The sequence below is a fragment of the Chenopodium quinoa genome, unplaced genomic scaffold, assembly GCF_001683475.1.
Source record: "Chenopodium quinoa cultivar QQ74 unplaced genomic scaffold, ASM168347v1, whole genome shotgun sequence".
In the NCBI taxonomy this organism is placed as follows: Eukaryota; Viridiplantae; Streptophyta; class Magnoliopsida; order Caryophyllales; family Amaranthaceae; genus Chenopodium; species Chenopodium quinoa.
Window position 1 is genome coordinate 2,958,733 of NW_018744593.1, and position 20,521 is coordinate 2,979,253.

A 20,521-nucleotide genomic window follows, 5' to 3' on the forward strand; every position below is an offset into this window, starting at 1 on the left:
TATTTTCTGTTAACAATAGGGGTATTTATTACCAAGGTGATTCACGTCCTATATACATTTCCTAGAAAGAAAACGAATGAATACAATAAACTGATTTGATATATCGACAGTCTGGACGTCAACTTTAGATTTCTTTTACAACTCTTGAGCATTAGCCATCTTACTTATCATAAGCAATTAATATGTCCGCCTGCGTAGGATATCTTTCATCCTCTCTAAGCGAGGAACATTGATTGAATATGATCGCTACATGAAAAAGTGATCGTTATCGCTATTACACGAACACCTCACTGCCAAGTCATCATGATGATTCAACTATCAAGTCAATAATCCTTGCTTTTCGAAAACATGTCTACTTCTCTATCTTTATTCTTCTATGGGAAAGTTGGATTCCGCTTCCTTTTTTATGCAATCCGTCTTTTTTGTTCATTTCTTTTTTGGGGGGTAAGTCGGGATGATCCCACCCATTGGCAACTAAAAACTCCAAAAATGGTAAAAAATTTTTTTTTTTTTTTTTGCTCTTTGCCTCAAAAGCTCTTTGCCTCAAAATGGGGGCTAAAAAAGCCAAGACATCCCCACTTCTCTCTATTTACAGATTTGAACACGCTAATTATGTTACAAAAATAATGTCATGCAAAGCTTATTACAAACCATCTTAATAACTTTAAATGACAAAGGGAAGAACATTACTTCCTACTTGATCAAACAATTCATGATAAACATATGCAAAATCCCCCAAATTGGAAATACAAATCTTGGGGCTTCAAATAAACATGAGAAACATCCCTTAGTATATGTATACATGAATTCCAAAAGCCACCTAGTCTACACTTGGGGTCTACAAAAATATAGGTCTATTCTAACTTTTGTTTTGTATTAAAACCATATTTTGGAAAGTGATTCAAATGATTTTATAAATTATTTTAACACTTCATCAAACCTAAGTTTGATAAGTATTCATTTTCAAACCATGGTGCCTGTTTAATTGGAAAGAACTTCAATTTCAATTAACAAAAATATGACAATGATGACAAACACTAAAAAAGGAGAGATAACAAGATTAGATATACAAAAGTTTGCTCACATTTTCATATCATTTTTGAAATTAGTTGCAAATTACAACTTACTTTCATCAATTTTGGACAAAAAAAGTCACACTCAATTACGAACTAGGCTTTTCTTTCCATTTTGGGTCCAGTTTTGAAAATAACATGTTTTATGTACTAGAAATAGTAGCTTTACTTTATTTTCAAAACAAACTTTCATTGGACCCTCTCCAAATTTTGAATTTTAGTTCGAAATAACGTATTTCCTACTCTCAAAAAATAGTCTTCAAAATTCCCTTACGGAATTTTGTTTCATTTTCTTAAAATAAATAAATTTTCAGATTTTCCATAACCTTTTGGACAATACATGTATATACATAAATATTTCCAAAAGGAATGAACTAAGATTCGACTTCTTCTTAAATCTAACTTGTTCTAGCCTAGTTATCCTGCAAATATTGGAACCACCTACAAGACCAAAATCAAAGATTGATTAGAGCAAAGAAAATCTTTGATGTTCTAAATCAATTTTGAGAATAATATTAACGCACTGATCTATACGAACATTATGACATTAGGTAAAGATTACTAAACCTTAACTACAATTGTTTTTGGTTTATAAACAAGCAAAGAATTAACTTGCTTCCTTAAACACGACTTTAGCTAAAAATGCGTAAGCATGTCACTCTCAAAATGCAAAACATAGGATACATAGGCTCATTCCCACATCATGATGATATGAATGGCCTAAGAAATAGCAAGTCATTAGAACTACCCCAAATTCGGTGCTCCAAGACTTGAGAAATAGCCAAAATGCGCATAACCCAACACGGAGGGACCCAATGTCCACAATAAACAAAATGAGATATTCAAGCCATTCGAGCTACTTTCAAGAAACGCTTAAACTATAAATAGTTTACGTAGATCTCGAGCCTTACAATTTTCAAATGCATCACAATGATTCAACAATCATTATGTTCATTTAAAAACTGAGTTTGCAACTGAACTTGGCCATAAAACAAACTACAAACATATCATATATTTAAGCCATTTTCAAGTTCAAACTCAAAAATTAATCTTAATGCATATATAATTGTTGTTTCAATACTTCAATTTACTCTAAAAATTAGAGAGTATGAGTAGTATAGAACGAAAGAAACAAAATCATGAGTATCAAAATGGAATTCAAACACAGTTTGCTCATACGAAAGTTCAATACCCAATCGTTTATCATGAAAATTGTATCAAGACACTTTATTGACATAAGACAAACAATTTCATGAGTTAGAATGTAAATAAAAGACTCCTAAGTTCAAAATTAAGGGGTCTTCATTTTAAATTCTCTATTGTTGCACGAATGAAAAAATTGAAAAAATTGGAATTTCGCGAAGAGGATAATATCTACTTTCTCGAGCTCCAATCAGTAACAAAATTTGAGCTCAAAGGAAAGAATTCGAAAGTAGCGAGAATAAAGGAAAAAGTTGAACAACATTTCATTTTCCCTTTTACTTGTTCTAATGAACGACCAATATTACTAGACTTAGAAAGTTTCCTTTGTTAAAACTATAAATGGTCGAAAACGATTTAAACACACTCGTTTAATCGTTTCCAAGATCCTAGTTATTATCATAATAAGACAAAACATGGGATTAATAGACCCATTTCGAGCAACATGAAAGGGTCTAATTCTTAAAAACAAACAAGTCATCGAAGCCACCCAATATTAGGGGCTACGACACTCGAAAATATAAAATGGGGGTTCGAAAGCCTGAAATATAACCAACTTACACCAGTTCGATGATGTTTTCAAGAATTTCCTAAACTAACCAGTTTTATGCAAATCTTGAAATCATAGTTTTATAAGTCAATAATAATAACTATTAATTATTGTTATCATTGATAAAACCAATTTTGCAACTTATGCATGAGCCGCAAGAATAAATTTCATGCCATTATTAAAGTTCAAAGTTTCAATCCTAATTTTAATGCATAATTGTCGTTCCAAGGCTTCAATTTACGTTAAAATTGACAAATATAGTCCATATGAGCAAAGAAAAAGAGAGAGAGAGAGAGAGAGAGAGAGAGAGAGAGAAATAATTTTAGACACAAATTCAGAAATCAAATGAAGAAAAAAAAAACATATATGCCCTAAAAACAACACCCTTGCACTCAAACGGCAATATCTTATGATCCATAACAGATTTTAACCTAATTTTAATGTAATTGGAAAGTAGACATTCAAAGCTTTCCAATGATATCTTATTTTCCTTAATCTGACGTCGCCATCAAAAGTTATGGAAGTTTTAAAAACGTGTTTACGTATAAGGCAAACCGCACCGCGCACAACTCTTAAAGTTGCGCGCGCCTGCTGCGCGCAAGTCTTAGAGTTGCGCTCGGCACTCCAACGCGATCCTGAGAGTTGCGCGCGCCACCTGACGCTGTGGCTTTAAAATCCTAAACCTAGATTCCTACGTCTATAAATAGGGGTCTTCGTTAGCCCTAATCACAACAGAAAATTTAGAAATTAAAAAACTAAATTCTGAAATCCCTAATCTCTCAAACCCTCTTACTATCATACTACTTTTCCCTTCTCTTCCCAACTACTCTTCAACCCTAATCCATTCTTTTTAAAGTCCTTGGAGGTACGAAGAAAGAGGAAAGTCCATAAACGCTAAAAACGGAGATCTAGCAACAAAAAGAATAGTTAGTTTCCTGAGCACTTAGTTAAATCACTTTTCCTTTCTTGTTTAAATAACATTAATCAATTAATTAGTGTTGTTTGATCATTTAAAATGGTTTTTAATTAATTAATTTCACATAGTATTCTTACGTTAATTAAAGACTAGAATTGAATAATTAATTGATTGGTTTATCACCTAAGCCAAGGCGAATCTTGTTTATTTATTGTTCTTTTCACGAATTTGAATTAAAAAAGAATAACGACATTCGTTGCTATGTAGACTTTTGGTGATTAATGTTTGTAAACAAAATCAACTAACTTAGTTTTTAGGAATCGCGTTGCATATATTGTTTGGTGATGAAATTGTGAAAAAGGAAGAGATAGTAGAGGTCGCACTTGGGCTAGAATAGCGACTCCTCTCTAAAAGGAACGTTATTTTAGTACCCTCTCTCATTTCTGGTACAAGTAGACCAATTTGGGCATGGGTAAACTAATGATTCATGCTAAATATCCCTTGAACTCTACTTGTGAGAAAGGCATGAACGAGATTTATAAGTTTTCCTAAAACTCATTGGCGACTCCTTATTAGTTTCTTACAAAAAAGCGTAATGATAGGATCAACTCTAATTCAAGGTCCCCCAAATAGTCAGGAATTCAAATCCTAACACACACCTTCAAAAGTGTAAAGTCTTAGGCTTTTAAAAGGTCATGGGCATAGAGGAGAAAGAGCCCCTACGATGGGCACACCCTCCTCACAACTACATTCTTCCTTGGAGAGCCATAGGGGTTCGAATCCAAAAGACTTGTTGCCTCTACATTCATTTCCCTTCTTTTTGAGTGACACCATAATGGGAGCTTGATCCGAATACAAAATAGGAAAATTTCTGGCCTCGAACTCGGGGAATAAATTACACCAACTATCAGTTGCGAAAAATCTATCAAGCCTTTTCCTAACATATATATCCATAGAATTACCCCTTTCCCAAGTAAATATACTTCCTTTATAACCCAGATCACGAAGAGCACTTATCAATTACTTCCCGAAAGGCATCCATAACACTCTCCCTCCGTTGCGCCCCACCTTCCTTTTCAAGCATGCTTGTCACCTCATTAAAATCACCAAACATAATGCAAGGCACATTACAATCATCACAAAGAGACGACATAAGGGACCAAGCTTTATGCTTATTTGCTTGTTTCAGCCACCCATATATACCCATAGCACGCCATTTAGTCACATTATTTTCATCAACTACATTCTCCGCAAAATGGTGTTTAGAGTGAGAAACCGCATTCCACCCGACTTCCCTACACTACTAATACACACACCCTCAGTAAAGCCACATCTTTTTTTTCAGAATTTTTTCATCAAGCATCGTCTCCATATGTAACAACCCCAAATCTCCCTCTACGGAAATACCAATATAATACATATTATTATACCATAGAGATAGACTTAGGCGTATTACCGCCGCGTGATTACGCAAGGCTACTCAAAACTACTAAACCAAACCAAAACTTTGCAGCGGAAACTCAAACTCTTCCTTTATTAATACTTAATAAATATAGTAACCATTGTTATGAGTACTCAAAAATAGAAACAAAAACCAACATTCCTAAACTAGGTGAAGCATATCCCGAGGCTCCCAAATGCTCATTTATTGACTCCACCTGAAAATAGTCAACACTGCTTACCATTGAGGTAAACAGGGCGAACCAAAACAAATAGGAAATACGGATTAGCAAAATATGCTAAGTACGATAAGTGCAAGATAAGTAAATCCAATTTATTAGCAAACATGCTTTTAAAACCAATTCCAATAATTAATTAAATAATTCCCAAACTCATAATTCAAAATCAATTCTCAACCAATTCTCAAAATAAGTCCAATAACTCAATAATTCAATAATAGTGATTATTAAAATCAATTTCTCTTTTAAAAAACTCAATTCCTCTCCTAAGTGTGCACACCCTCCAAGCTAGTATCTTTATATTGAAATGTTATTCTTGAGGAAAGACTAGGTCATACAAAGTCCATAGTCTTAAATGAATCCGCATAGTGGGATTGATATAATCATGCTTGTAAAGCTTTTAATAAATAACTCAATAATTCCTCTTTAAATCAACAATTCCAATCTTTATAATAAATCAACTCAAAACTCCTTTTTATTTAATTCAACATGCTTTTAAAATCAAACCTCTTAAAACATGATAAATAATTCCATTACTCAAAATATGATATTAACATCAATCCTTCAATTTTATTTATTAAAACCAATTCCCTTAAACATTCTTTATTTCATAAATCATAATTCAAATCAATTTAATTCAATCATCATAGAAATCATACAAAACATCCTTATTCAATCCAATCAATTTCATAGGTATCCAGCAACCTAAATGTACCTTGATCCTTGCTTAGCAAACACACAAAAGGAACCTCAAGAACTCTTGTCAAAAACACCCTACAATTAAATATAACCTTAATCAATATAATGTCATCAAATAACCACAACAATTAAAATAAAACCCCCAACTATATGTACATGAACCTTATAAAATTCCTTTTCATAAACTTGAATAATAAACTGATTTTATTTAATTAAAAACACTCATAATAATTTTTATAAAACACCCATAATAATAATAATAATGATAGAATTAATTAGGAGAATAGAAGAAGAAGTAGAAAACCGAAGAAGAGGAGGAAGGAGAGGCACGACCAAGAGGCAACAGCACCATGGCACGTGGCTGCTGGTGGCTGGCCGGAGGAGGTGGCAGCTGGTGGTGGAGGTTGTGATTTATGGTGGTTGGCGCAAGAATTAAGAGAAAGAGAAAAGAATTAGAGAGAAATTAGAGAGAAGAAGAGAGCTTTTGGTGTGAGTTTTTAGCTATGATTCAAGGGGTATTTAAAGGCTAGTTCATGCAAGAATTAAGGTAAAAAAATGTTGGAAGAATTATGGCAATTTTGGTTTAAGGAATTACTTAGAAAAGAAAGCTAAAGAATTAAGGAAAGTTTATTTTTATGGTGATTAAGCAATTAAGAAATATGGTAAGTATGTTGTCATGAAAAATAATATGGTAAATGGCTTTTCTTGGGGAATAATCAATAATAGTTTAAGGTAAATAAATAAGATGATCAAATCTTTATGAGATGGGAAATAAGAATTAGGGAATTAATAAGAATTAAGGAAGATAATTAAAATACAAAACTACCAAAATAAATTGCTCAAAAATCACCCAAGATGGCCAAATTTTTTTAGCTTTCCTAAGCTCTTATTTTCAGCCCTCTGATTAGATTTTAGGAATTATTTTGCTAGATTTTAAGGATTAAAAATGATTGTGTAAATAATATATTTTTTATAAAATAATTAATTAGAAAAATACCAATTATTCACTAAATAATTTAATTAAGAAAATCAGATTTTCTTCACTAAGAAAATCCAAAAATTCCTAGCTAATTAATTAGGAAATTCGGCTCTTTTTTAATTAAATAAGAAAATATAATTTGCTTTATTAAAATATCAAATATATATATATATATATAATAAAATAAATTATATTATCCAAAATATCCGAAATATCCAATTTTTAAAATAAAATGAATGGATAATAAATCTTATCCAAAATCCAAAAATAATAATTAAGTTTTAAAATGTCTTTGGCGTCAATATTCAAATATCATTTTGGCTCCAAAATTCCCTCCAACAAAGATTTTGGAGGGCACGAACTTTCCACGGGTTCCCAAGCCCGTTGCAGTTCCAACTTATTATCTTCATTGTCGTTCGAGGACTTGACACACGCGAAAGCCCTCTTCTTTCTTTGAGATATGCATACTATCTGCTTGAGCTCCCACTTTTAATTTTTTCTCCCTAACTCCGTCCTCACCACAACATTCTCCATCCATCTCCTCCACACGCATTCTTCCCCGCCTTACACCACTCACTGCCCCATCCTCTCTAACACCTTTAGTTGATATTCCCTTCCCTCCTCGCACAATTTCTTCACCCCTCTTCTCACTAGACTCACCTACCCCTTCATTTTGATCAACATTTTTCAACATCTTTCTCCACCATCATCACATCATCATCATTTGCATTACCATCCACCCCCACATCAACAATTTGCTCCCCACTACCTAGTAAAGCCAGAGGTCTCAGAACCTTCTTGCGCTCTGAAAATTTTATCTTTTGATATTAGAAATCTTATCTAAATATATAACGAATGAAAAGAAATTCACAATCTATAAAAATATTAAATGATAATTTATGTATAATGAGTAAAATTACAAATTTTATCACATACATACAAAAAATAATTGTTTTAAAAAAAATACAAACAAACCGTACATCGCACGGGTTTCATCTAGTTACAATTATTTTTGTGTAAGGTGCATAATTATTATTTATATTCATGTATAATAGCCAATTATTTTTTAAATGTACGAATTACAAACATGGTTTTATATAACCCTGCATCGCATGAGTTCTAACCTAGTTTTAAAGATATTACGTGATAAAAAATCACGCCTAATACGTTGATCTGAGTTGAACCTTTTTTTTTTAATCTAATTTGATCTGAATTTACTTTTTCAGATCTGATCTGAATTTATATTTTCTAAAATAAATACTCCTTCATTTTTAAGGACATGTTCTCTTCAACTTATTTCAGATACTAATTTCAGATTTTTGTTTAGATTAAATTTAATCAAATCAGAACAATTCAGACAAGATCAGATTAATTCAGATCAGACCAGAAAAGTTCAGACTAGATCAGATCAAACCAGAACACATACTTTATTATTATTATTATTATTAAAGAGTTAGTAATAATTATAATGAAAATAATAAAATAGTATAAAATAAATATATATATTTCAAATAAGTAATAATTATAAAAATAAAAATTAAGTTGTCAAACAATAACAAGAAAATTTAGACCAGATCAGACTAGATATATTCAGATGAGACCAGAAATATTCAGATGAGACCAGAAAGATTTAGATCAGATCAGACCAGATCTTACAAAATTCATACCTGATCTCCTTATTTCAGGTGAAGAGAACAAGTCCTAAATACTTGCTCCACTTTCTATTTCCGATCGCTTTTAAAAATTTGCTCCACTTCCTGTACTTGAGTGAGAGTTTCCCTTCATACGACTCAAATCATTCTTAGATGCCCTGAGAGGGCATCCTTTCCTTCTTGGCTTGAGCTAAGCGGTATGGTAAGGCCTTTTGAGGCAGTGCCATATGTTGAATGACACTAGGGTTGCTGATCTCTTCCTGTTGATGCAAGTAACTGAACTGCCTTAAGATACGAATGGTAGCCCACAACCTTTTCTGGCCTTGCGCCCTATTTGGAAAACTTTTACAATATTTTATTCATTTCTCTAAACTAGTGGACCTAACATGAATCATACTTCCTCTGTTCCATAAATATTGCAACAAAGATGAAATTACGCATCCCAAAGCATATTTTATATGTTAAATATCTATTATTATATATGAGTAAATTTATAAAAAAATTGATATTGTAAAAATATTTTACAAGACGAATCTAACAAAATCTCACATAACTATATTTTACTTTACGTATAAATCATAATATGTGGTCAAACAAGTGTGATGAATAATGCAAAAGCCCAGTTGTTGCAATATTACTAGAACGAAAGAAGTATCTTATTAATTTTATATTCTCATTCCTCCGTTATATTTGCTTTTTACAATTTTTTATTTTCACGTTCCCTATTATCTCTATATTTTATTACTTTTTGCCACGGAGGGAGAAAAATAAGGTGAACTAATGTTAATTAATGGAACGAGGGGTTTCAAAATAAAAAAATAAAAAAAATAACGGAACGAGGAAACTCGATAAGACATCTCTTTTGGCTTTCATTGGTACCTAACATCGGGTGATCATCTCCCAGTTTCCAGATCTCAGTTTCATGTGAAGGATTCCCGGCGAGATCTGATTCCCTAATTAGAGTACAACAATGACGGCTGTTTCTGTTCATAAGTTTGCTCAGTGCATCACTTGCCATGCCTGGAGTCCTGACCATTCAAGTACTTTCTCTCTTCATACATTTCTTTTGGATTTTGTTTAATTTTCATTTCAATCTTATGGTTTTGGGTGAAATTAATTTTAATTTTGCCTGCATTGGTTGTGGATCAAATTATTGTTAATTGGGTTTTTATGGATTTTCATATTAATCAGTGTTATCTTGTTGGTTTAGCAAATTGGGCGTTAAATTTGATTTCATGTTATTTATTTTGATGTACCCACTTTGTTTAATTGAGTAATTAAACAAAGGTCATATTTTCTTGGCGGGGCTAAATGACAATTCTGTAATGTATCTTTAAATCAAAGAGGAGATCAGTAAATTAAATGTTTGATAAATAAATTATCATTTCATGAAATTATAATTTAAATTCTAAAGGTATAAGCTTTTAGGCAATTTGCGCACCCAGTATCCCAGATGAAATTTGCCCTGAAACCCTTTTAATAAGAGTGAAACAGATGAAATTCTCGGAAAGTTTATGGAATTTGTTCCTGGGTTTGATCATATTGCTGATTTGGTTTGTGTTGAACTATTAGTTCTGTGAGCTATAGGAAGAGTATTATCATCTTTGGAGGATAGATTCTGGCTTTTGTGGAAAGTGTTGTTTTAACTCGAAGCCTTATCTACTGTCAAACTATACCTGTTCAAATGGCTGACTATGCTTGCTTCGGGAACCCGATTTAGGTGTAGGTGGTGTTTTTCTCTATTGTCTAGCCTATTTGACTGGGCTGAGTAGAATTACTCAACACGGGTAGGAGCTAGTGAGCTACACAGGGAACTGATTTGCAGACTGTTTAAGAGAGAGCTAAAACATTGGATGTCACAGAAGAGGGAATTGTTACATTTGTTCTACCTTTTGGGTTTATGTCCTCTCATGGGAATGACCCTTTTTACCAGAACAGCTAAACTCTTGGAGATAAATGTCTTAAGCTTTATGAAAATTTAGGACTATGATTCTAGTAACTTGCTTCAATACTTTACCACTTGTGTTTCTGTGATTGCTTCATCAACTGTCCGGTCAACTATTCCACCTATGACACCAACATGAAACACCTTTGAATTCTGTGTTATTTGAGCTAAAAAAAAGAAAGTTTCTGGTAAGGTGTGTTGTTCTCGCTGCTTCTTTATATCCAAACTGGACTGGTAGTCGAGAGTAGTGGTGATTCCACTGAGAGGGGCTAGTTTATTTTACTTTTAAAGCAGCTTGTCAATTCCCACAACCCTTGATCTGTGTTAATGGTTTTCTGCGATTTTCCTTAAGTGTATTCCTGGCTAGTCAATTGATCGATATATTTTACTAAAGCGTCAAGGACAGTATTTACTCATTTATTTATTCGTTATTATGTGGATAAAATATCTTAGTGCTTGTTTGGTTGACATATAAATTCATGATTAGTTGAATACCCTAGGAAATATATATATATATGTTCACTTGTTTATAGGAAATTACATAGGAAGCGGAACTTTCTAGGTAGTTTTACTTCTTGTGAACCAAATTGAGGATGTTGCTTGCCGAGCTCCCTCTAGGTAAGTGGAACTACATTGTGAAAGAGAACTTCCTATACCTAATCAAACAAATTTTGGTTGATCTTAGAAAATAAACTGGCAGAAGTGAAGTTTGGAATCATTGTGGTTTTCTATCTTCAGATTAACAAATGGAACTTTATATAAAGGTTAAACTTCCTATATGTAATTAAACAACAACTTAATGTAAAGCTTACATTTGAGCAACCAAGCTGTTTTTCCAAACGTCCTTTGTTAGTCTAGGTGAGCCACACTAATTAAAAGGGTTAGGGTTTAGGTTGGAATTTTCATACAACCTTGTGATTGTATGACTTTTGATGTACTATTAGTCAATCAACCAAGTGCTATTATTTGCTTTATAGTTTTCCATCTGTATTATCTCCAACTCATTGTCTGTTTGCCAGCTTTTAAATATAGACATTCTCTGTGATGCACGAGCTCAATTGTGTAGCAGGAGTTTAGGTTTTCGCATGATTCTTCCGTATAAACACTGTCATTTAGCTCATAGAGCTGTTGTTGGGAGGGGAGGGGGGCTCCAAACAGAAGTTGCATGCATTAATAGCTTCTCGTAGGATATTTGTATAGCTAAGAACTTTGCTAGGGAAAGCTGAAACACTGAAGTTTTATAGTCACTCATCTCGCAGAAAGCTGATAAATGCACTTTATAATCCCTCAGATCCAAGATATATCTACTTTTTATTTATACAGGTCTCAATAAGAACTACATTGGCGAAATTTTAATGGTTCACTTAGAATCTTATTTTCTTATAGTGCAAGTGACCTTCACATTTCCATGTCCCAAGACTGAGAACTTAGCACTTTTTGTAGGGATATATAGGATACTTCTGAATAGGCTTGTGCTTAATTAATTGTTCCATTGATTCACATATCGTGTTATAACAAGCTCTATCATGTTGCTGCCTCCTATAGTTCCATTGTCTTTTTTTTTTTTTTCATACAACCAATTTATAGCATGACTTGTTTTTTTCCTCCTAGTGATTGCTGTATGCCCAAATACTGAAGAAGTCCACATTTATCAATCATCGACTGACAAATGGGAAAAAGTACATGTCCTTCAAAAGGTATTATGATGTAGGTTTTTTTTTTTTTTTTTTTTTTTCTCCTTTTTTCTGTGGAATTGATATTCTCATTTTATGTTTAGTTCTGTCTTGCAGAATTAATAGGTTAATTTTGGAACAAATTTCCACTTGTTGATTTAATATTTGATGAGGGACATGGAGTGTCATATAATACTGTTGTAAATACATGTTTTAGTGTCGATTTTGTTAGGACTTCAAGTTTTCTAAGCTTTGATGGAAAATTTTCATCTATGTTTTTGGTCCCCCCACCCCCCCCCCCCTTTTAAATCATTGTGAACTGATGCTTCTTTAAAATCTTGTTATTTCAACTGAATCAATGAAGATCATCTAGAACTATCACTGTAAAATTTTCGTTGGAGGTAGTTTATGGCACTTAAAAAGTAAAGATGTCCTTCGATAATGAAATTAAGTATGAATAAATGAAGTGAGCTTGTAAATTCAAAGATGATTCATAATAATTTCTGAATTGGTTGTTATTTGGCAGTGTTTAGCTGACTTAATCTTGAAGTTTGTCATGTTTTCTTTTGTTGTAGCATGATCAAGTTGTATGCGGTATAGACTGGAGCTCAAACATGAACAAAATCGTGACTGTTTCTCATGATCGAAATTCGTGAGTTATTTTTTGGTCTAGAATGTGGTTTTCACATTCTAATAGAGTTTTCTAAGTGCTTTGATGACCAAACTAGATTCGTCCTTACGGTTGAGATGAATTCCTTTGTTTGACATATTTTATGTTAATTTCTCTTTATTTCAGGTATGTTTGGCACCATGAAGGAGGTGAATGGGTTCCAACACTAGTTATCCTAAGATTAAACCGTGCTGCCCTATGTGTGCAATGGAGTCCGAAAGGTATCTTAATTTAAGACCTTATTTTCCTTTTGGTAACTTAGGGTTTAATTATATTTGAATGGAGCTCAATATTAAGAAATTGAGATAAAATATCACTAATAAAAAATCGGCATCTAAATCATACCAATGTAGTTTTTTTTTATCTCTTAGTTAAGGGTATTATCAAGGGTATGGGAAAGTTCAAACTTTAGATTAACAAATATAAAAAATGCCCTTTTTTATTTGGGGGTATGGGGGTTGGAGGGGGGGGGGGGGTACCCAGAAATTTGGCCTATTATTTTGTTACAAAGAAAGTAATGTACTATAATTTGTGTACGCATGTTTTTAATTCCAAGACAGTATTCTTTGTGGATCATGTCATAAATTTTTTGTTTATGAATCTGACCCTTTTGGGAATATGGCCATGATTTTTTTGTTGCAATTAATGGTTATTGTTTTTCATCCATATGACGTTATACATGTTTTCTTGAGTGTGCATGCCTTAACTCTATGCAAACAAATACTACCTCCTTTTCATATTGTTTGCAATGATTGGACATAAAGTGTGAGTAGAAAATGTCTAATAGTTGCAAATACTACCTGAGTTTCTTATTATTTACAACAAAAGAATATTTTATGTCTCATAAATAATACCCCTTTGTTACAAATAATAAGAAATGAAGATAGTAATATGAAACAGGGGTAGTATAGAATTTTCATTATTAATAACTATCTTAAGCAAGTAGTGGCTTTCAATCCCTTCTTAGATCCTTTTTATGTCCTCTGGCATAATTTAAGTACCCAACATGTCTCAAACCCTATCAACTTTTCCAATCAATACTTTTTAACTGTAATATTTAACCAATGTAAGTAAAAATAAGGTGAAGAGGAACACCCTTTAGCTAGGCTTTGTGATTGATTTTATCAAATTTCTATATTACTTTGGACAGATATGAAATATGTCCTCAATGAATAGACACATTATTTATTTGACTTACCTTTGGTCATATATTTTTTCGCATGTGGACTTTGGTGGCCTTTTCCATGTATCTCCGTTTATGGTATCTTTATCTCATGGATTATCCCTATAGGAGACACACATTCTTAAAGAGGCCATTCCAAACTTATATATATTTACATACTCTTGTTTCAGAAAACAAGTTTGCTGTTGGTAGTGGTGCTAAGACAGTTTGCATATGCTACTATGAACAAGAAAATAACTGGTAAGTAAACTGCATGTTGTGATCATAGGACCTGTTTTTGCTTTCATATTCATTTGTGGCTGTGATGAGCCCGGTCTTCCTGTGGGGTTTTCCTATCTCTGAATTTCTTGCACCAAAGTGATTTATATTTGAATACTTGCTGACAGTTTTCGTTGGCCTTAGTTGGAGTTGAAAATATTAAGGTTTAGACAATTGTTATAGGCTGTTGGTGGCTTTAATAATCACTTGATGTGGAAATTAGTATTGTTCCATGTGTGGCAAGGAAATGAAACAATTGAGATGGTAAATTACAAATTGGATGATCAAGTTAGTGATATCACCTGTAATAATAAAAGCCTATAAATGTTAGAAAACTGTAATCAATAAGTCTTAATTTTGCTATATATGGATTTCCTCTGTAAATTTCAATAAATTATCATATTCTGCTTAGCTATGTATGATGAATCTCAAATCTCAACTGCTCAAGTTGCAGTTGAGAAGATGGATTTAGATGCTATACCTCTCTGTGACATCACCTGGAAGCAGGATATTAGAAGTTAAATAGAGAAAAAATCAGCATGCATATCTTTAATTTTGAACTCTTTTACATTTGAAATTACTCATGGTTGTCAAATAAGACAGTTTGATATGCTCCTTTTTTGACTTGTATTGCTTCAAATGTTTACATTCTGAAATGGTGCCGAAATTGGGTGACAGTAAATCAAGCTTTGTGAAAAAAAATCTACACTATGGCCCTCGGGGTGCGGAAGGGTAGTACTGTAGTAGGACTTAATCATGTATCTTAGTAGATTTTTGCATGCCAAACATTAAGAATTGGTTAATTTTCCAATTTTTTTAACTTTTGAAGGGGGTCACCAATTCTATTCTGTTATTTCTATTTGGATCGTTTGTGTTGGCAAGTACTCCCTCCGTTTTTAAATACTTGCTCCACTTTCCATTTTCGGCCGTTTTAAAATACTTGCTCCATTTCCTTATTTGGAAAACATTTACAATATTTAATTCATTTCTCTCAACTAGTGGACCCAACATAAATCATATTTTATTAATTTCATATTTTCTCTTCTCCAATTCTCTCAACTACTTTCACCTACCCCACTACCTCCATATATTATTACTTTCTCCAATTTCTCCTAAAACTCCGCGCATGGAGAAATGAAGCAAGTATTTAAAAACGGGGGGAGTAAAAGAAAAGCATGTATATTTGTTCTATTTGTTACGTGCAAGTAGCTTGATTTTTTGTATGTTTGGCTGCCATGGCTGGATGCATCAATGATCAGTGATGTCTAATATACTGCTTCAGGTGGGTCAGTAAACTTATAAGGAAAAAGCACAACTCTTCTGTGACAAGTGTTGCCTGGCATCCCAATAATGTGAGGCTTTTTTTTTTTTCTTTAATCCTCTTTATGCTTTATTATATGTTAGTGGCTGCTATCACCTTTCTGATTGCACATTGTTGAAATTCTACTGCTGTATTTCTGGGTTTCCTTGTTATGTTCTTGTTAGTACCTACTTTAACTCTGCATGACATGTGTGATATAGTGCTATGGTGTATCGTGTTTTTATATTTTGTGTTGTACTTATTGGCAAGAGTAATAAAAACAGTGCTGGCTTCCCTATTTAATATCCTGAGGACTGAGGCTACAGCCAGATTTATCTTTATAACCAACCACCAACATTCTTCAGATTCTCTAGTCTATATATTCAGCATCTTGTCTGCAACATGTTCTTGTTCTGTTTGGCTTGCGTGTTAGTTAGCCTTGATCTTTTTATAAATAGTTCAGAATTAGAAGAGCTGCAAATTTTTGAAGTTAATATAGGTTCAAAATTGAATTCTGCCTTCTCTGCTGACTTGATGATGAAGATTTGTGGTTACAAGGAAGAAAGTGGTGTTCTTGTACCATAATGGGATAGGAAATTTAAAGGAAGACGAGAGCTAATGGAATTAGGGGATCTAGAGGAAGAAGAAAATGGAATAACTTAGAGAAGGAAAATAGAGAATAGAAGATCCTTAAAAAAGGGGGAAATTTATTGAGTCTCGGGTATTATTGATTGTAACATGGTATTACCATAGAAATAAGGCTTTTGTTTTTTTTTTTGAAAAAGTTTGGAATAGTGAATGATGACAAATGTTATTGTAGCGTTAGAGTCATTAGACTCATTATGCTACTCTGAAGTAAAAATACTATCACAATAAGTTTATTGAGATCCCCCTGGGACACCCACCCCCTAAGCTGTGAAATAAAAGAAAGCTTTTGAGCTTTTTATAACTGGTTACCCTTCTTGTTTTATTTTTATTTATTTATTTATTTATTTATTTATTTATTTATTTTTTGTTGCTTCTTCATTTTCTAACTATTGGAAATTGAATTATTTGCATTTCAAGTAGTTTGTTACATCTAATATTCATTTCCTCTTTGCAATCTTTCTAATTTGTTATGTTTATAATAGATTCTTTTGGCAACCACGTCAACAGATGGAAAATGCAGAATATTTTCCACTTTTATCAAGGGTGTTGATACAAGGTATTACCTCAAGTGCTTCTTGACTTTTGGAAAAAAAATTCCTGTACCTTTCTTCATTTTTTGTTGTATTGTTTTCAGGAATTCTGAAGCTGGCTCTTCATCTGATACAAAATTTGGAGAGGTCCTTGATCTATTCTTTTTCTTCTGTTTTTTTTTTTTTTTTTTTTTTTTTTTTTTTTTTTTTTTTTGTGTTCTCTGTCATTATTTAATTCTGTTGCTTTTGCAATTAAAATTTATTTCTTGAATATGGATTCTGACACTGTTCATACTGGAGTATATACTGAAATATGGACTAATTTGAGATGATATAGTGATGTGAAGATTAGTCTCTGAGTTTGTAATAAGCTGACATAAGCAGACAGATTTAGTGACGTTGAACTTTGGGTGAAAGATGTTTTAAAATAATAATAAATTGGAATTACAGAAGATTGAAGATAAATGTCAAGTATTCGATGACTTGACGCTCTCTCAAAGCTAACTAATAAAGCTAAAATAACAACTCAATATTTTCCATGGAATTTTCTTTCCTACTCTCCTTGAGTAAATCTGATTCCTCCCCCTCTAACTAACCTGCTATCTTTCTTCTCAAGATACTACTAATAAAATTATGTAGGCGTACCCATAATTTTCTCCCCATAGACTGGTTATTACAGAATTTTCTTTATTGTTATATACCTTAATCGTGAGGCAAAGGCCTCAACACCCTGAACTGTAGCTCAGGGCCAGCACCCCGAACTTTGACTAGTGGTTGGCTCACAATCAACTATGGATTGGGGTGCAACGCGTGCCATTAATGGGTTTCCAAATTAATGACACACCAGCAACTTTCCAAATAGCATTATAGAGACATTATTTTCCAATTTCCATGTTATTTGTGAAATATGACCAGTCTCATAGCATGGTTCGAAAATGCGGTTTCAGTCGTGATCGCGGAAACGGTCGCTTTGATTCGGTAACAAAATTGATGCGTTGATCGCAGATCTTATCGCGGTTGTCGCGTAAGAATTTAAAATTATATTTATGTTTTAAACTATGTATTTTACAATGATTTTTCTTTAAAAACTTTAAAAATCTTATATTCTTATACAAATATACTGCTGTATTTCCCTTTTTACTATTCTGTATTCCTGGTAATGCTGACAACAGGTATTTCCATATCCCTCCTCTTTTTGCAGCAAATTCTACAGCTTGATCTTTCATATTCATGGGCATTTGGCGTAAAATGGTCTCCTAGTGGCAACACCCTAGCTTATGTTGGTAAGAATTTTTTTAGTAATCATATCTTATTCTAGAAACTCATTTTTCTTAACATGGTCTTTCATTTTTATGCGGATATTCAGGTCATAACTCAATGATATACTTTGTTGATGATGTTGGTCCGTCACCTTTGGCACAAAGTGTCGCATTCCGTGATTTGCCTCTCCGTGATGTGGGTCAGCATCCTCTCTCATCAACTTCACTAGGAAATTGCTGCTTCATTACTTTTATCTTCAAACTCATATCTGATTTTATGTGCATTTATCTTGCAGGTCTATTTTGTGTCTGAGAAGATGGTCATAGGTGTGGGATTTGACTGCAATCCTATGGTTTTTGCTGCAGATGAAAGTGGGTTGTGGTAAAATAACTTGCCTGTTTTGCTGCTCTGACAAATTTGCCGGCCTTTGAGTTCCTGTTTCACGAGTGGATTATAAAATTTAGTCTGTTTTTTAATATACAAGTGCATATCTTTTTCTTTTCTTTTACATAGATGAATATTTTACTTTGCTCTCTTGCAGGAGCTTTATTAAATTTCTTGGTCAAAAGCAGACAACTCCAACGAATGCAAGGGCTGGTTCTCAGGTAATTCTAGTGCTATAGTTTTTGGCATGCTAAGATATTTCAAAAAAATTCTGTGACTGGGTTCCCTTGTCTTTGATACCCACATTGTCTAGTTAGAGGGGTAGGAGTTGGGTCTATATTTAAGTTTTTTGTCCGTTTGAGGTCTTTACTTATAAGAAGTTTTCATTTCTGTTATGGAATTACTGCATAGACAAGTTAATGTGCACAGCTTGTACTTAAGACTATTAAACCCAGTTATGTGCTAGAAGGATTGCTTTATAGGGTGAGATTTTAAGTTTGGCTGGCTTGTTTGGTTACTGGCAATCAATATCGGTAAAGAAAATGGATTTAAGTTTACTTTGACAATACATGTAAAATCTTTATGTCCATGGTAATGCAATTTCATCCCCAAACTTGAATTTTTTCCATAATTGTCCATTACCACCCAATACAAATGGTAATGGATAGTAATGAAAATTTGTGAGATATTTTGAGGTGAACTAGCAATACCATAGGAATAGTATTGGATGTTATTTTACAAATGTATATACAAATCACGATTTCCAAAGGTTTTATGAGCAGTTATTGTTACAATTTTATACAGCTTAAATTGCTGATGATAGTTCCATAGTTGATGCAAAAATATTACTGTCACAGATTTCAGGAGCATTTGGAAAACTATATGGTAATTCAAAGTACAACAATGTCAATGATAACGGCAATGATTCTTACTCGAGTGGACGTGCCCATGAAAACTGCATTACGTATGACCTTACCCTGCAATTAGATTATTCTTTTTTTATTTATTGACGGTAATTTTTGCTCAAAGTTTTATATGTATAGCTAATATGGTTGACTTAAATTCAGCTGCATTGTGCCATTGAAAAAGGGAAGAGACTCAAAAGTGACGCGCTTCAGTACTTCAGGTACACAAAAGCTTGTTATCTTAAGTTGGTAACTTGTTGTTGAAAGTTTCGAGGTAGATAAGGCTGACTAATGCTTTTTTTTTTACTTACAACTAATTCTAGGACTTGATGGTAAGGTGGTCATTTGGGATTTGGAAGGCCAAGACCTGGCAGACTATTACTGAAACAAACAGAAGATCTGGGTCTTGTGAGGGCGCTAATGAGTTTGGAGCTTATAGAACTATTATCTGTAAATCAGATCTTCTCTCAGTTAAAGAAGCTGATTTCCCAGCAACTGCATCCAGTGACAGGAACAGAATATCTCTGTAATTGATGCAGATTTCGGGTATATGAGAAGTACGGAGTAAATATAGTTATACTGTTTGAAAATATATTTGTAGGTCCGAAAGTAAAACATTCTTGTTTTGATAATGTGTATTCTCGGTATTGTTGTTACTTTTCCTTCATATAAAAATACTTGGTTTTATGGCAAATTGGTATAAGGCATGTTATTGCTGCTGTAGTGCAATAAAATTCCTGCAGTACGTGGTTGTTTAGAAGCGTATTGGGGATATAAACAATGGTTTGACCAAGTCAATCTGCTGTTTTGGCTATGAGCATTTCTCAGAGAATTTCTCTTTGGCGAGCTTCTCTCATGGTCTAGGAACTTTGGTCCTAATGGCCTGGGGGAGGGTATACAGAAAAGGTGTAGTGATGGACCCCCTTGTTCTGGTATTGTCGGCTGAGCAAATTGAAAAATATTAAATAAACAAAAAAATCAAAAGGCAATTTGAAATGTAAAACAAGAGAGAGAAAA

The 20,521-nt window shown here is 33.1% G+C and overlaps 1 protein-coding gene across 1 annotated transcript; it reads left to right on the forward strand.

The window, feature by feature from the left end:
* The first annotated feature begins 9,485 nt into the window (after positions 1-9,485).
* Positions 9,486-20,302, forward strand: LOC110699665 (actin-related protein 2/3 complex subunit 1B-like). The gene is made up of 15 exons (XM_021877184.1): positions 9,486-9,788; positions 12,305-12,390; positions 12,942-13,018; positions 13,163-13,257; positions 14,390-14,459; positions 15,760-15,829; positions 16,908-16,981; positions 17,060-17,102; positions 18,157-18,238; positions 18,322-18,410; positions 18,511-18,596; positions 18,757-18,820; positions 19,457-19,563; positions 19,667-19,725; positions 19,828-20,302. The coding sequence occupies exons 1-15, from the start codon at positions 9,719-9,721 to the stop codon at positions 19,887-19,889; spliced, it is 1,134 nt and encodes a 377-aa protein (XP_021732876.1). The 5' UTR covers positions 9,486-9,718; the 3' UTR covers positions 19,890-20,302.
* Positions 20,303-20,521: the final 219 nt, after the last annotated feature.

What these genes read in the sequence shown, in the direction of transcription:
- LOC110699665 (XM_021877184.1), top strand. Translation starts at nt 9,719, where the DNA reads ATGACGGCTGTTTCTGTTCATAAGTTTGCTCAGTGCATCACTTGCCAT. An exon ending in AAGTACATGTCCTTCAAAAG is followed by an intron (nt 12,391 to 12,941) that starts GTATTATGATGT and finishes CTTTTGTTGTAG; the next exon opens with CATGATCAAGTTGTATGCGG. An exon ending in GCCCATGAAAACTGCATTAC is followed by an intron (nt 19,564 to 19,666) that starts GTATGACCTTAC and finishes ACTTAAATTCAG; the next exon opens with CTGCATTGTGCCATTGAAAA.